This window comes from Myotis yumanensis, unplaced genomic scaffold (genome assembly GCF_028538775.1).
Source record: "Myotis yumanensis isolate MYYU_CA2020_CCGP unplaced genomic scaffold, mMyoYum1.0.hap1 SCAF_16, whole genome shotgun sequence".
In the NCBI taxonomy this organism is placed as follows: Eukaryota; Metazoa; Chordata; class Mammalia; order Chiroptera; family Vespertilionidae; genus Myotis; species Myotis yumanensis.
In genome coordinates, this window is record NW_027223767.1 from 48,647,595 (window position 1) to 48,663,039 (window position 15,445).

General features: G+C 52.2%; 1 protein-coding gene across 11 annotated transcripts in view; it reads right to left on the reverse strand.

The window, feature by feature from the left end:
- Positions 1-15,445, reverse strand: part of SLC39A11 (solute carrier family 39 member 11) — a 224,310-nt gene that overhangs the window by 64,955 nt on the left and 143,910 nt on the right. For all 11 annotated transcript variants that reach the window (XM_070394339.1, XM_070394346.1, XM_070394349.1 and 8 more), the window contains one exon: positions 2,074-2,244. In XM_070394339.1, the coding sequence (XP_070250440.1) occupies positions 2,074-2,244 (171 nt within the window). The remainder of the gene's footprint in view (positions 1-2,073; positions 2,245-15,445) is intronic.

Here is a 15,445-nt window from a genome sequence, read left to right on the forward strand (position 1 = left end):
TCCTGATACCCTCCCCCCTCTCCTTGCTGAGCTGAGCCCATTGCCACCGGTGATCACTGCTGACACGAGCCTTTAATGTGGCAAGTTGCGAACAGAGAGAAGCACTTTCTGAATTCTTCCATAACCGGCTCTGAAAACCCCTGCGATCCGTCTGCCGACGGAAGTGAGCTCGCCAAGCAGGAGGCAGACTGGGGGCAACATAGGGATGGAGCTAAACCAGCTCTGCCCACCTGTGTGACCTGGAGCTTGTCTAATTAGCCTCTCGGAGTCGAGTGTCTAAAACATCGAACAAGGACACAAACGTCTACATCATAGATGTGGAGCCTTTCACGGCCGGAAGTCGAAAGGCCCAGGCAGTGGCGGCCTCCAGCATCGTCAACATGCTTCTTACCACGAGGACGCCTGCCTGTGAGTGGGTCTCTGGCCGCGGAGAGGACGCCTCCAGTTTCTGGGAGTGAAGCCTGGGTAGTAGACGGTTTTCCCAGGAAAGGCCTGTGTGTAATAAAACTTCCTACCCGGTCCTCGTCCTGGAAAAATGAGTCGATCAGTTCTCTCGGGCCACTGGCTCCTCCCTGCGGAGTCTGAGAGCTGCCCCTGCTAAGCTGCCCGGTGGCACACGGGGACCAGGCCGGGGAAAGAGGACGGCCAGGCTCACGCCACCACCAACCCAGAACCCCTGAGGGCTGTGGTCCGGCCAGGCTCACGCCACCACCAACCCAGAACCCGTGAGGGCTGCGGTCCGTGTCAAAGGAGACTGCAGATGGGACTGGCCTGGCCCGCCTGGCGGTGGGTGAGCACCCTGGAGGTGTCGTCAAGGACGCAGTGATTAACGTCATTAAATAGACGAGATGAATAATGTACTGACGGCATGACTGTTCACACATCACCCAATGCCGGGCTGAAGGGGCCCCAGGGATCACTGAACACGCCCTCCCCCCATTCTCCAAGGGGGCCGTGTTTGGATGAGATGCCCTCCCGCATCCGTTTAAGCTCTACATGTAACTTCCTCACGTACAAAGCAATGGCAGTGCCCTGGGGGGCCCATAAGCTCCTTGTGAAAAGAGATGAGAAGGAACTCGATTGCTACTTGACGTTCAATCCCCCTCAGATACAGAAAGGGAGCCACAGTTGTTGGCTGGCGGTTTTGGGGTGTTCACCGACCCCCTGGGGGCTATCTGTCCACAGCTCTAGAGCAGGAAAGAACCCCCCTTTAGAGAAACAGGTGTGAGGGGTGCAGGCAGTTCACCTGCTTCAGGAAGAAATGGTCGTGACTGCTGGAGGCCGGGGCTGCGAGCCCCCCTGCACACGGAGGGGTGCCCACACTCCGAGTGTGGCGGTGCCCCTCTCCTCCCCACCCCGCGCCCCTCTCTCGCAGGGGCTGGGCGCGCGCGTCCTTTGGAAGACGATACCCCGAGGAAAGGACGTGCCTTGGTGACAGTGGCCCGGACTGAACACACTGTCTCGGAAAGTGCTTTCAGGTGGCAGATGACAGACGCGTGAGGGCTCTGAGCCGTCGGCGGTCCCGGCCCGAGGAGAGCAGCTCCCTTTCTGTGTCTGTGCTTCCAGTGATGCTAAATAAAGCGTGTTGTTTTCGGAAACAGAACACCAATACATTTTGGTGTTTTTTTTTCAATTAAAATAAATCCAAACACACAAAACCAATTCCTCTGAAATGCTAAAAAGGGAAGGATTGGCAAGGACATCTCAGAAAGGTGTCACAGGTGAGACAAACGGCAAAGCAGACGGCACTGACTTCGGTATTCTACGACCATGAAGTGGAGGAGACGTCGCGTGGTTATGAAAGGCTCATTCGCGGGAATCGGGACAGTTAGGCAGTCGGGCTCCAAAGGACTCGGAGCAAACACATAAAGAGAAGAATTCACGGACGGAAAAAGGAGTGACATTGTTCGGAGCGACTGGAATGGGGAGCGAGAAGAAGTAACCCCACAAATATAGTCAAGAAACATCTGCACGCCCCTCAAAAGGGGATCCGCACCCCGACTGCCCGGGCCCCTTCCCAGCCAGGCAGCTGAGCTGGCAGCAGTGCCTGCCCTGCGGGCAGGCGGTCCTCACCTGGGATGTTGTGGATGGTGATGGCCAAGATGAGCAGCGTGATCCTCCTCCAGCTGCTGCCGCTGGGCGGGGCCGAGTTCCCTGGAACAGACGCAGGGACGGCAGGGCCCTCAGGCTGGTCGGGGGCCGCCGCCCTCTTCCTCTGGTACGCCTCGCCATTCTCGCTCTTGTCTGCAGAAAGAGAGACGGGAAGAGAGAGGACTGTGAACAGGAGGAAGTACTTCGGACGTGGGCAAGCGACGGCAGGAGGAGGCTTTCAAATGGGGACAGGAGCTGCTTCCTAACTTGCTGATGGACCGTGCATGCTCCTGCGTGTTCCTTCATGTCCTCATCCCTTCTCTCCTCACGAACTCACTCATCCACTCATACATCCTGCACTCACTCACTGCGTGGGCATTCTGCGCCCAATGGAAAGGCACTAAAAAGGAGAAAGAAGATGGCCATGCCCACTTTAGGGAAGCAACACTGAGCAGGGGCGAGAAGTGCAGATTCTGGAACCAGGCTGCGGCCCTCAAGCTGCTAAGCCTCTTTGTGCCTCCGTTTCCTGATTCACGAGGCGGAATAACAGTACCTGCTGCTTCGGGCTTTTGCGAGGATCAACAGAGAGGCTGCATGAAAACCCCGAGACTGTCCTAAGCGCTGTGTGTGGGGACGTGGTGGCTGTCACACGCCCTCTCGCCCACAGCCCACAGAGCTCTACCCATGACTCTCCTGGGGACCCATTCAAGTGTGTGTGTGTGTGTGTGTGTGTGTGTGTGTGTCGAGTGCCACTCGGTCCCAGCTTTCCTGCCTCATGTCAGGCAGCCCCAGTGTATGTTTGCACGTGGGTGGGTATCTGTGCACGCCTGCGGGGGGGGGGCGGGGGGTGCTGTTGTACATTCTGACAACATCTAACGATTCAGGCTGTAGAGGCTGGATGGGAAATTGAACTATGTATCTGGGATTTTAAAATATATATTTTTATTGATTACAGAGAGGAAGGGAGAGGGAGAAAGAGAAACATCAACAATAAGAGAGAATCATTGAGCAGCTGCCTCCCGCTCGCCTCCTACTGGGGATCGAACACACAACCCGGGCATGTGCCCTGACTGGGAATGGAACCATGACCTCCTGGTTCATAGGTCAACGTTCAACCACTGAGCCACCCAGGCTGGGCTAAGTATCTGGGAGTTTAAGCCTATGGACACGAGCAGAGCAGGCCAGAGTGCAGGCAGGAAGCAGGCCGCCCCCATGCCCCGGGGACTAGCCAGCGGACACCACTCACCCCCTGGGCCTCCTCAGAGCGTGGGAGGTGACAAGGGGGAAAAAACAGCCCCAAAATCCAAACTCTTCCCTTTAGAATTTTATAACTTAAGGGATGAGAGGCAGGGAAGACATGAGTAAATTCCTTTAAATCCAAGGGGCAGGTCTGCGTCTCTAACGAGCACTGAAGACTGTGCTTATTGCTGCGAGTAACACTGAGGACCGGACGCTGGATCTCCTGCAATAACACTCGAGAGCCACAGGGCGTGACAGCGCCAGCAAATGCCAGCACCGAGTGTGGGTCTCCCGGGACCGTCGCAAAGCATAGAGTTGTGAACCCGGGAAAGACGCCTGGCCCTGGGGTCCCAGGTGGGGGCCTGATGTTGGCGCCTCCTCCAGTAAATAAGTCGCCACTAATGAGTCCGCGAGGAGGGAAATCCGCCCACATCAATCAGGAGCGCGCAGAGGACCCTGACAATGAATCTTCCTGCCTTTCCCAGTCAAGGCTCGTTAAGCCGTCACGCGCCACCAAGCAAAATAAATGCCGCGCCATGGGCAGAGGAGGACCGCTTCAGGGGCGAAGCCACGCCTGGTGGGGGATAGGAGCGGGACGCAGTGACAAGACCCAGGAGACTTCTTGAAAGAGGAGAGGTGTTGACACCTCTGAAGCAGGACTGGGCAAAGAGGAAGGGCGCTTAGGGATGGAACAGCTGAGGCCAAGTTCAGAGACGGAAAACATCAATGAGCCTAGCGGGCAGGCGATGCTGAGGAGTTATTTTAATAACCTGAGTCCTTACAAAAGCCCTGTGAAGAGTTCACCCCCTTTCACAAATGAGCAGCGAGGGGGAGTGACTGTCCCAGCTCACACAGCCCCCCCCCGTTGGGCTCGGGGGTCAAGCCAAGGTCCTCTGCCTCCTGGGGACTCCTCTTACCCAGGCCCCTTGGTTGACCGGCGGGGAGGGGGGAGTGTTGATCTCCGTTGCTCGACAGAAAGGGCAGTAGGAGCAGTCACTGCAGTGACATCTAGGGACCTGAAATCCCAGAGGTTCAGTTCAAGACGTGGAGGTGGCAGAGAGGGTCCGTGAGCTGGCGTTGAGTGACGTCTGAGCTGGAAACGGCTCAGTAGAAATCTCGTGTCTACCATCGTTCCCACTCAGACCAACGGAAAGCGGTGTTTCTTAACGCATCCGACCCACTGGTTGTAAGTGTAAGAGGAAATACTGATTAAACACGAGGACTCAGAGCCAGGCCTACAGGCCTTCCCGGAGGAAGGAAAGGAACCACGTCAGGGTGGATCATCATCAAAGAGCCTCTCTTAAAATCTGAAGGCCAGCACCTCAGAATCCACACAAAGAGGGGACCCCTTGGTGGGCTCCCCTGTGTCCTCCCACTGCATCTTTGCCAGAGGGGCCCTGCGTTGCTGCGTGGGAGAAGGAGGACCCCAGCGGGACAGACGGACCAGTCCAAGGCCCACTCCTCATGGGGCCTGATGGGACACAGGACTTCCTGGTTTCCCCTCCCCCACACCAGGGGCACTATCCTTGTCCCAGCACGTTGTATCACAGAGCAAAGCAGACAGGGGTCCGCAGGCACGAGCCAGGGGACCACAAGGGGGAGCCCAGCTGCCTGGGGAGCCCCTCCCCTCAGGGCTCCACTCCCTCCCTCCCTGTGAGTGAAGAGTCCTGCCTCCTCCAGATCAGGGGGCCCAAACCTGGATCAGCAACTGCTTTTGGAAGCTGCAAACTTCTCTCCGGCAAAAAACGCAAAAACAGCCGAAACCGGTTTGGCTCAGTGGATAGAGCGTCGGCCTGCGGACTGAAAGGTCCCAGGTTCGATTCCGGTCAAGGGCATGTACCTGGGTTGCGGGCACATCCCCAGTAGGAGATGTGCAGGAGGCAGCTGATCGATGTTTCTCTCATCGATGTTTCTAACTCTCTATCTCTCTCCCTTCCTCTCTGTAAAAAATCAATAAAATATATTTTTTTTAAAAAAACGCAAAAACAAAAACATCGACAGATGATTTTAAAATGATTCTTTAACCCTTACGGATTCAAGGCCCTCAGATGAGAACATCTCGCTGGGTAAATGCCAGGTTAACCTTTGTTTTCAGAGCCCTGGGCCCAGTGCCACCAGGAACACAGGAAGCTTGCTGTCCGAGTGATGGGGCCCCCGAGCGCTAATGAACAGATCGCCAGCCACGAGGGCCTTAAACACATCCCCAGACGTCACTGGACATGGTCTGGTTGAATTAGCACAAATGGGAAAATCCTCAGCTGCTTCGTGCAGAAAATCTCAAATCCCTGGAAAAATACTTTCCCTGAAAGCTAAACCCGTTACGAAACATAAATGAAGGGTGTGTACATTCCCGATGGGTGTACTGCGTAAGAACAAACAAAATCAAAAAGCCGACCAGAAGCAGGAGCCAGGAGGGGCCATGGACTAACGTTCTCCCTCTTTTCTTGTTTTCCAGAGCATCATGGTAATTGGGGGAAGAAAGTCAATTATGCCTGAGTGTGACAAGGCTTGCTGAGAATTGGGCTCTGTTTCCCTAACCATTCATGGGATTAGCATGACTTCCTTTATGTAATTTATGCTGAACTTGAACATGAAATAATCACTCAACATTGGCCAGCATCAACACTAACGGAGAAGCCACGGTCCATGGAAGCCCTTCTTGACAGTCACATGGGAATTTAAGAGCGAGCCAGGGGGTCCTCCCCGACTTGGCAGAGGGCCCCTCTGCCCCGAGACATCAAAACTAAAGCCTCTGACCGTTTCTAAACCTATCCGCAACTCTCCCACTGTTTCCTTTCCGCAAAGCTACAAATACAATCACATTAAAGACCACTGCCTACAAAAAAAGACCACTGACCACAGATAGAAGGTGTCCAGTAGCCCTAACACGACAGCTGTCGTTTGTCCCTCATCTGTGTCTAGTTTTTGTACACTGATGCTTTGCATATTGGCAGGGAGTACAAATGGTGACGAGAACAGATGCTGGATCACACTGGCTGCAGTGTGATCATGGCTCTGTCAACCATGGGATCATGGCTCTGTCAACCATGGGATCATGGCTCTGCTAACCATGGGAATCATAACTCTGTCAACCATGGGATCATGGCTCTGTCAACCACGGGATCATGGCTCTGCTAACCATGGGAATCATAACTCTGTCAACCATGGGATCATGGCTCTATCAACCACAGGATCATGGCTCTATCAACCACAGGATCATGGCTCTGCCAATCATGGGGTCATGGCTCTGTTAACCATGGATGGGATCATGGCTCTGTCAACCATGGGATCGTGGCTCTGCCAACCACAGGATCATGGCTCTGTAAACCTTGGGACAGTGGCTCTGTCACTCATTACTCTGTGCCTCAGTGCCACTGTGGTAAAGTGGGTTTAATAATCATATCTCCTTAGTAAGGTTGTTTTGAGAACTAAAGTCTACTTAGAGCTCTCGCACAGTGCCTGGCGCGGGAAAACCACAATCAATGCTAGCTATTCTATTACTATTGATCCTATGCTTTAATAAACAGTTTCATATTCCACTTGTTTCACTTGAAATTTCAGAAATATTTTCTGGATTTCTGAGTCTCGGCGCTTCTAGTTTTTAATGGTGCGAGGGCATTCTGCTTATTTCTAAGCCTGTCCTTTGCGAAACCATTTCCTCTTTAGTCATGTTTGAAGGGTCACATTTTTCCAGAGGCTAAAAGGTGCAGTGCCTCGATCTTGCCACACGGGGGCAAACTCCTTCTGCTCCCTCCCACCCAGAATGGGCACCCACCCGGCAAAGTTCCTGCCTTGACTTCATGCACGAAATCTTCGTTGTATGGCTCCATGGCTCATGTGCCACTGTTGCATGTACAAAGGGGCTGAGCTACCCCGGGAAACAGCTGAGCCTGTGAGGGAAAGTTCCTGTTGTAAGCTGGGGGTCCGCACAACAGCCTTAAACTCTCAGGTGCTTGCCTGTGACTGACTGCTGCCCACAACCGTTTCCTACAGTTGGACACAGTGGAGCGGCGTCACACACGCATGTTACAAACGCAAATGCAGGAATAGGCGCCTGAAAATAAACAAGAGACAACTCCCTTCGTTCACCCAACACTCCCTCCCACCTTCCTCTACTACATCTGCAAAGTAATTATGGCTTCAATGTCCCCAAAAAGGAGAGGTATGCATGGAAATGCGGGGGGGGGGGGGGGGGGGCAACAAAAACAAAAGAAAAAAGAAGCTAATTCTTGGCTTTTGATCTTGGGGGTGGGAGAGCACGGCCTGGTGGTTTGGGGGAGGGGGGCGGGTCTGACTCTCGACATTTCTGCACTAAATGCTGTCTTTAGAAGCCACTGGGCACTGGAGACGTGGCTCAGGGTCAGGAACTGGGGAGGGGCTGCTGAGACTGGCACTATGTGACCTAACAAGAGTCGAAGGGAAGAGAGAGGGGAATAACGCTCATGGTGCCTTTTCATGGAGAAACCCCTCCGCTTCCCTGAGCCGTCGAAGACTGTGCCCTCAGCAGTGTCCTTAGATCCCGGGACTCCTCAAACTGCCGACATACAGGCTGCAAATGGGAAGTCCTGGCATGAAACCAACAGCAGGACATTCATCGAAGTCTCATCAATGTGACAGGTTGAATGGGTGTAAGTGGTCAAGGGAGGGACGGAGGGAGGGCTGGCCGGCCATCCCATCCATCTTGCCACCGGGCAAGTGCCCCAAATAAAATACTGCTGCCAATAACCTCACTTCTGGTTATAAAGCTGTAAAATGCATATTGAAGCAACCCTGGACAACCTCAGAGCTTGCGGGAGAAAACATTAGCCACACACGATCACGTCACGGAAAACAAATGCTGGAGTCTGGCGTCACTTCCTTCCACGCTTTTCCAGGCGGCGGTACATGACTCGGACGTATTGCACGGCGGCAGGCAGACTTCCCCCTAGACGTAACACAAGCACCTCCCCCATACGGTGAAAGACCTTCACAAGTGCTTCAAACAATACACATTATTATTCACATGACCTCGACCACTGGGCATGTAGGCTACTTCTAGATTCTTTTTTCTATAAAGATCACTGCAAAATCTTTACCGACATACACATCGGAGATGTGGACAGAGTTGCCGGAGTTGACCTCGTGATCAGAGGGCCTTGATGCATTTGTCTACGTAATTTCTGGGAAGGCCACACCACTGATCCTCCCGGCCACAGAATGTGCCAGTGCCCATCGCTGTTGCTTAGTCGGCCTGGGTATTTCTTGTTTGGAAATAAATGTATTCACTTAAGGGGGAAAGGCTATCTCTCCTTATTTTATTGCTTTGACTACAAGGAAAGTTGAGTATTTTTCATAGTTTCAGGCATATTTCTCCCCCTCGTGCGTGAAAGGTCCTCTATCCCAATGAGGCCTTTTAAAGTCGTGCTAACAGGATTAGCTGACTCCTCACACACACGGGTAACTGTCCTGCGATCCGCTTAGGTTCAGCCCGTGACTAATGAGACCTGGCTGGGAGCCGCAGGTACGCTTCCTCGGCTGTGGCCATCTGGCCCGGAGGGTGTCAGCCTCCGTCCGTTTTTAAATTCCGTCTTGAGATTCCTCCAGATGGTATGGTGCCTTCTTTAAAAACCAGGTCACCTGTGTTACCTACACCACTGTCTGGGGTGGCCCCGAAAGCTGCTTTTCTCTCTCAGTATCCAAACGTCCCTGTCTTCAAAAGGGTCTGGGAGAGCCTTCCCTGCCTCCCCACGGCTCTAAGATTCTTGCAAACCACACGGCAGTTCTGCGGCCAGAACACAGGACAGGAAGAAGAGCAGGACAGGACCCTCGCCGGAGCTTCCGGATTCAGCCAATTACCAGAACACCAGGGTGCTCAGCTGTATGTGCATTTCAGACAGAACAAGAATTTTTAGTGTGAGTATGTCCCAAATAAGGGGTGGGCTGTACTTCACTAAAGCGCATTCACTGTTCATTTGGAATTTGAATTTAACTGGGCATCCGGTGTCTGATCTGACAGTCCTATTTGCGCCTAATTTGGGGTCCAAGTTCTGGGCATGGATACGTGTGGCGAACGGAGGGCACTGCCCCCTGAAGGCAGCCCCCACTCGTCTCAGGGTGAAACTTCCGAGGATGGGCGCCGTGTGGGCGGCGTGGGTCACGTATAACCCGGGGCCGGAAGAGATTCCATCGGAGACCAAGGGAGCTTCGGGGACGATAACGAGTCTCTATTGTGCTTAGTTACTGGCCTTTAGGCAGAGGAGCATCTGGGACCTAAGAAACATGATGATAAACTCGCCATCTTCGTAACCATCACAGGCATGCCACTGGTCACTCCGATGACCACAGCCCCATGATTATCAGAGCGGCCCGGGCTGCCTGTGTGAGGGGCTGGTTTGAATCCCCTGTTTTTGCTGTCGGTACATGTTTTCCAGGCACCGAAAGCAATCCTCGCCTCGCCTTTGCTGCTTATGAATAAGCAGTTGCTTAGTGACAACACAGACACAAATAGACCTGCCTAATTGGTAAAAATTAAACGTGCATCACAGGGAGCGACGGGTTCGCTCTTACCTCTCATCCATGAAGCTAATCACCCACGCACACGGTCCCCGTTCCAGACATCTGAGTGAGGTGATCGCGCCTACTCTCCGTCAACAGGGCCAAAATGTCCAGGATGAGCAAAACATCCATCTACCGGGTCAGCTCTTCCAGTTCACGGGCACAAGAGAACATTCTATCAACGTGAACTCACTCCAGATCAAGTGGTTTAAGTCTAAGAATGAACCCAGGGCTGTCTCTATAGTTCTTCTCAGCTCACCCTGCACGTGTGTGTGCAGCCCATCGGCACATGGGGAAAAGACCATCGGGTCCTTGGGTGGGGGTGGGGAATCCACCAGCAGAAAGTGGCACTGACTTCAAGAGAGCCCAACACTTGTTTCAAAAAGGGCAGCGTGCCCGGCCAGCGTGGCTCAGTGGTTGAGCGGCGACCTATGAACCAGGAGGTCATGATTTGATTCCTGGTCAGGGCACATGCCTGGGTTGTGGGCTCGATCCCCAGTAGAGGCATGCAGGAGGCAGCCAATCAGTGATTCTCTCTCATCGTTGATGTTTCTCTCTCTCCCTCCCTCTCCCTTCTTCTCTGAGGTCAATAAAAATACACATATACTAGAGGCCCTGTGCACAGATTCGTGTACTGGTGGGGTCCCTGGGCCTGGCCTGCAGGTATCAGGCTGAAACTAGCTCTCCGACATCCCCTGAGGGGTCCTGGATTGCGAGAGGGAGGTTCTCGGGTGACGCACCCAAGAATCGGGCTCCCTCCTCTCTGGTTCCAGGTGCATCACCCGAAAACCACAGCTGCCAAGTCACCACAGCTCAGCAGCTCCTGTGTTGAGCATCTGCCCCCTGGTGGTCAGTGCACGTCATAGCTACCGGTAGGAGCGTCTGCCCCCTGGTGGTCATTTCGCATCATAGGTACCGGTTGGACGGTCGGATGGTTGCTTAGGCTTTTATATATTTTTTAGGTCTTTTTTTAAAAGGGCATTGTGAAGAACACTATTGCTTACAACAACTTTTCAAGGGGCTCGCCTCTCCCAGAAAGACTGCAGCTTCTCGTGTAACTTCGTGGTTGTGAATGACCAGGTGGAGGGAGGCACCTGAGAGAACAGCACCGACTCGGCCCCTGCCCAGCGGCTAATATTAACTTAACTGTCACTGGGCTCACTTTGCTATTGCAGGAGACGCGGCTCTGACGTCGTCGCTGATTCTGAGAGTAAAAATCAATAGCCTAGACCACCGTATCTCTAAGTGTGGAGTGAAGGCCATCCACCTCAGGGTCATAGGAGGAGCCTCCAACACACCTATTCCCAGGGCCCACCCTGGAGCTACCGAATGAATTACAACCTCTGGGACAGGAGCCCGGGAATCTGCATTGAACACTCCATATGACCCCGCCATGCTCACTCCAGGATAATTCTGACACAGACTAAATTTTATTTTTTATTTGTTTTAGAAGACAAATTATATATATTGATATATAATTGATATATATTATTGATTTCAGAGAGGAAGGGAGAGGGAGAGATGGAAACATCAATGATGAGAGAGAATCATCCATCGGCTGCCTCCTGCATGCTCCCTACTGGGAATCGAGCCCACAACCCAGGAATCGAACTGTATAGCCTCCTGGTTTATAGGTCGACACTCAACCACTGAGCCACACCGGCCGGGCCAGACTAAATTTTAAAAAGCAATATTTTAGATGGCCCAACTACAGCTAGTCGAGGTACTGCCTCTGCACCTAAGTTTACATCAGTGCCAACATTTCTGGCCAATCAGGTATCTCAAGATAAGAGACAGGGATATACTTGACCCTCAGTTACACCTGGGCACCTAAGGCTACATGTGGCTTTGTCCCAAACACGCAGTAGGGAAGGCAAAGGAATTTAAGGCTAGAAAGTGAAACGTAATTGAATTGTCCTGACAGACACCATCATTTCCATACATTAAATAAAAATCTCCCCCCCTTTTTTTTCACGAGGACATGGACCATCACATAGAAATGCAACCAGCTGCAAAAGAAGTGAGAGAAAAATAAACTCCCCCAAACCAAGGCATTCTCGCATCTTCCTACATCTACGTAGAGTCGATATAGGGTCTAAACCTACAGAATCTCCCTCTCCCTCTATATCTCCTGTTTCCCCGAAACAGGACAGCATCAATGAACTGCTTAGCTGCTACAATACATACTGTCAACATCAACACGGAGCATTATTTCCTGCAAACGGCACCAGGAAAACAAACTCTGTCTTTTGTCTTAGGCCACATAACTGAAAGGAAAATGAGGCGCTGAAAATCAGGTTTAAGTGAGACTAATGTTCCATAAACAATTCCTGGTTTATTTTTCTTACTTTTCAGAATGTAAACAATTGATGTTCGAACACAGGAGAATCACTGGAGATAACAAAAAATAAATAAAAGAGAAGCTCGTGCCTGAATGAATACGTAACAAGGAGGAAAGAGAGTGGAGGCTCTACCGGAGGCACAGCAGAACTGGCATCCATGCCCAGCGTCCGTAGGAGAATTTATCCTGCATGGTCCCCGGTGGTGGGCAACCAAGACCAACTCATTCATCAGAAGGGTATTGAGGGATCAGGGAGCCAACCCAGGAGGCCACAGAACCCATCTTGGAACCCAAGTAAGGTCAAGGAGACCAGGACTTCCTGCTCTACCAACCAAATGCCACCACATCACCCTCGGGGCAGCACCTCTACCCCAAAACTGGAAACCAAATGCCCAGCGTAGGCCTCTGACACTGAGCGTGGGCCACCCCTGCTGGAACCACTGCCCGCTTTGCTATCAGGTCCGTCCGACTGTTCAGGCCACGGTCACCTCTAGCTGCAAGAGAGGCGGGTAATGCAACTGCTATCCTGCAAGGCAGGCTCTGCCTTCCACCAACACCCCAAGCTGGGGGGGAAGGTGAGTCCCAAACTTGGTCAAGGGATTTGGGAGCTAAGCAGCTAGAGGGGGCGGAGGAGGAAGAGAGAAAAAGAAGGAAAGAACAGGGGAAAGCTACTACGGGGAAGCTTTATTCCTGTCCTCAGACATCCGTGCCTTCAATGCCTTCAACTCGGCATTACCTCTGCACCAGATTTTCCTCTCCCTTTAGCGAGACAATTAAGTGAATGAAATCCATGGCTAAGAATTCTCAGGCCAACTCCTGTCTTCCGTTTTCTGTGCTCAACTTTGGGAAGGTCCTGACCTCTGAAGGTCTAGCTTCCCCTGACTGTAAATGAGGTGAACTGGGTCAACGTCAGGGGCCCTTGTGGCACGCACAGCCCCTGCTTCCAGGGACAGCCTCGGACACAGGTAGCCGAAATGACCGCTCGTCCCCGCGTGGCTATTTCTGGTGCCGAGCTTACGGAACGCCGTGAGACAGTCCCCAGGATGAGCCGTGGGGACAGCACATTCTGACTGTTCATGGAACAAGAAACGTCCACTACGTGAGGAACAAATTCATTAGCCCCGAGTAATAAACCTCTCTTTGTGCCCTCAATTAAAAGGCATTATTGTCCCTTAAAACGCATTAAAATATTTCCTGACAACATACAAATTTGCATACACTGTAAGAAAAAGGGGAGAATATTAATTTGCACAAAGAAAAGGTGAAAATCATTCACCACCAGAGGTAACCACCTGTAAAGAATATTGTCAGTCTTTTGTATATGTGTACTGTGCGTATAGATGAAAACACACACACACACACACACACACACACTCACACATTTCCTGTGATCATACTGTTTTGAAACACCAGTTTAAATAGCAATGAAGCCTGATATAGCCCATATTTTATATGTTCCCTAGATCAGCGGTCACCAACCGGTGACCTGCAGACCGCTGGTGGTCCGTAAGTCCGAAAGGTTGGCAACCACTGCCCTATATCAATGGTTCTCTATCTGGTTTCCTTTAGCTAACACAGGGGTGGGGAACGTCCGGCCCATGGGCCGTATAAGGCTCACAAAATCATTTGGTCTGGCCCTGCCAAGGCATTAGGGGTGAGTTAATTAAATGTTTAACCAAATGTAGCAGGCTAATTTTTAAACTGACAACTTCGTATGGCCTGTGAATGGTGTTATAAATATCCAAATGGGCCTTGGCAGAAAAAAGGTCCCCTACCCCTGATAACAGGTCAGGAAGGACACCCACCGTAGAGAATTTCTAGCAGACAAACAGAGAACTAAGAAAACACACTCAAGCTTTGTCTCCTTTTCTCTGTCAGAAGAGAAGATGTTTATTGTCCAAATCATTTCAGGGTCAGGCACGACCAGTTACCATCCAGGCCCCCAGGGAGCTCTGGTGTTTAGAATAATAAAAGCTAGCTGGGTAGAATGATAAATCACCACTATAAAATTGGCCAAATGTTGGTGGAACTTAAAAGGGCCAATGTTTCTTGCTCTGTGACTTCAGTGATGCAAACGTGATCTTGGTGGGTGGTTTCTGAGCCCTTTCTTCTTCGGGCTCAGTTTAGATGCTGCATCTGGAAGGCTCAATGCCCTGACCTTGCCTCGCCCTGGTGTCTGTACGCACCCCGTCATTCCAGAGTAATTGGCCAACCTCAGTGACTATCCGTTCTACAGGCTTCACCCCTCACAGCAGAACAAAACAGACACTTGAGGGCCAGGAGGACTTGAATTTGGCCTTCGGGCCCACACAGGACCCATCTTCTCACCCAAGGCCGGCTGCCCATGCACACCCCCGGCTCCTTACAGAGGTCTCCTGGCCACGAGTTCCTGCAGGTTAACCACTCTGCCCATGAAAGCAGCCGGTCTTCTTGACCCGGCCAGTCCTGGTCCTTGGATGCCCACAGGTCAACCCTGTCCAAAAGCCTACTGAGAGAAGACAGGTTCAGGAGGGAGGGGCTGGAGGAGCCTGCGACAGGCGTGTGCGCAGGTCTCTGCCTCTGCCTTCCCCTTCTTTCCCACAGGCAAGCCCTTCCTCACCAAGACTGAAGGCTCCAAGCACTGACCAGACCCAGGAAAAGCACATGAAGAATAACGAGGGACTACCTGGGGGTGGGCCAGATGATTTGAGTTGCATCTCAGCAGATGCGCTTACCAGCCAGGAGGAAGGTTCCCTGGAAAATGGAGGTGGTGGGAGAGGATGTAGGGTGGCCATAAAGAACCTGCAAGGGGCACGGGCACCTGGTCCCTTCAGGTAGAGAACCCCCGCCCCCCATGATAGTATAACCACAGAGCTGGAAAGGGGGAGCCACATCCAGGGCCCAGGAGCTCTCATGGGCGAGGTGGGCTCATTTCCAGTCAGCCTGGCTTACAGCTAAACCCCCACGATCATCTCATTGAGATGCAAATAACTTGTGCATTATGCAAAGGCAGCTAAATGTTTGTTTCTAAAAGTTTGTTTTCTTAATCAGCTAAGTATTTCCCCAGCAATATATTCAAGCTATTAATCTGTTCAAGACACAGAGTGCGAAGGTCAAGTTCAGCACAGCCCACAAGAGGAAACCACTCCACAAGAACGGGGCCCTGGGAATAAAGAAAAACCGCGCTCCCCGCCTGGCGTCCCTGTGAGAAAGACCACAGGTCCCACCACATCTCACTCCGGCCGACGCCTGTCCAGGTTT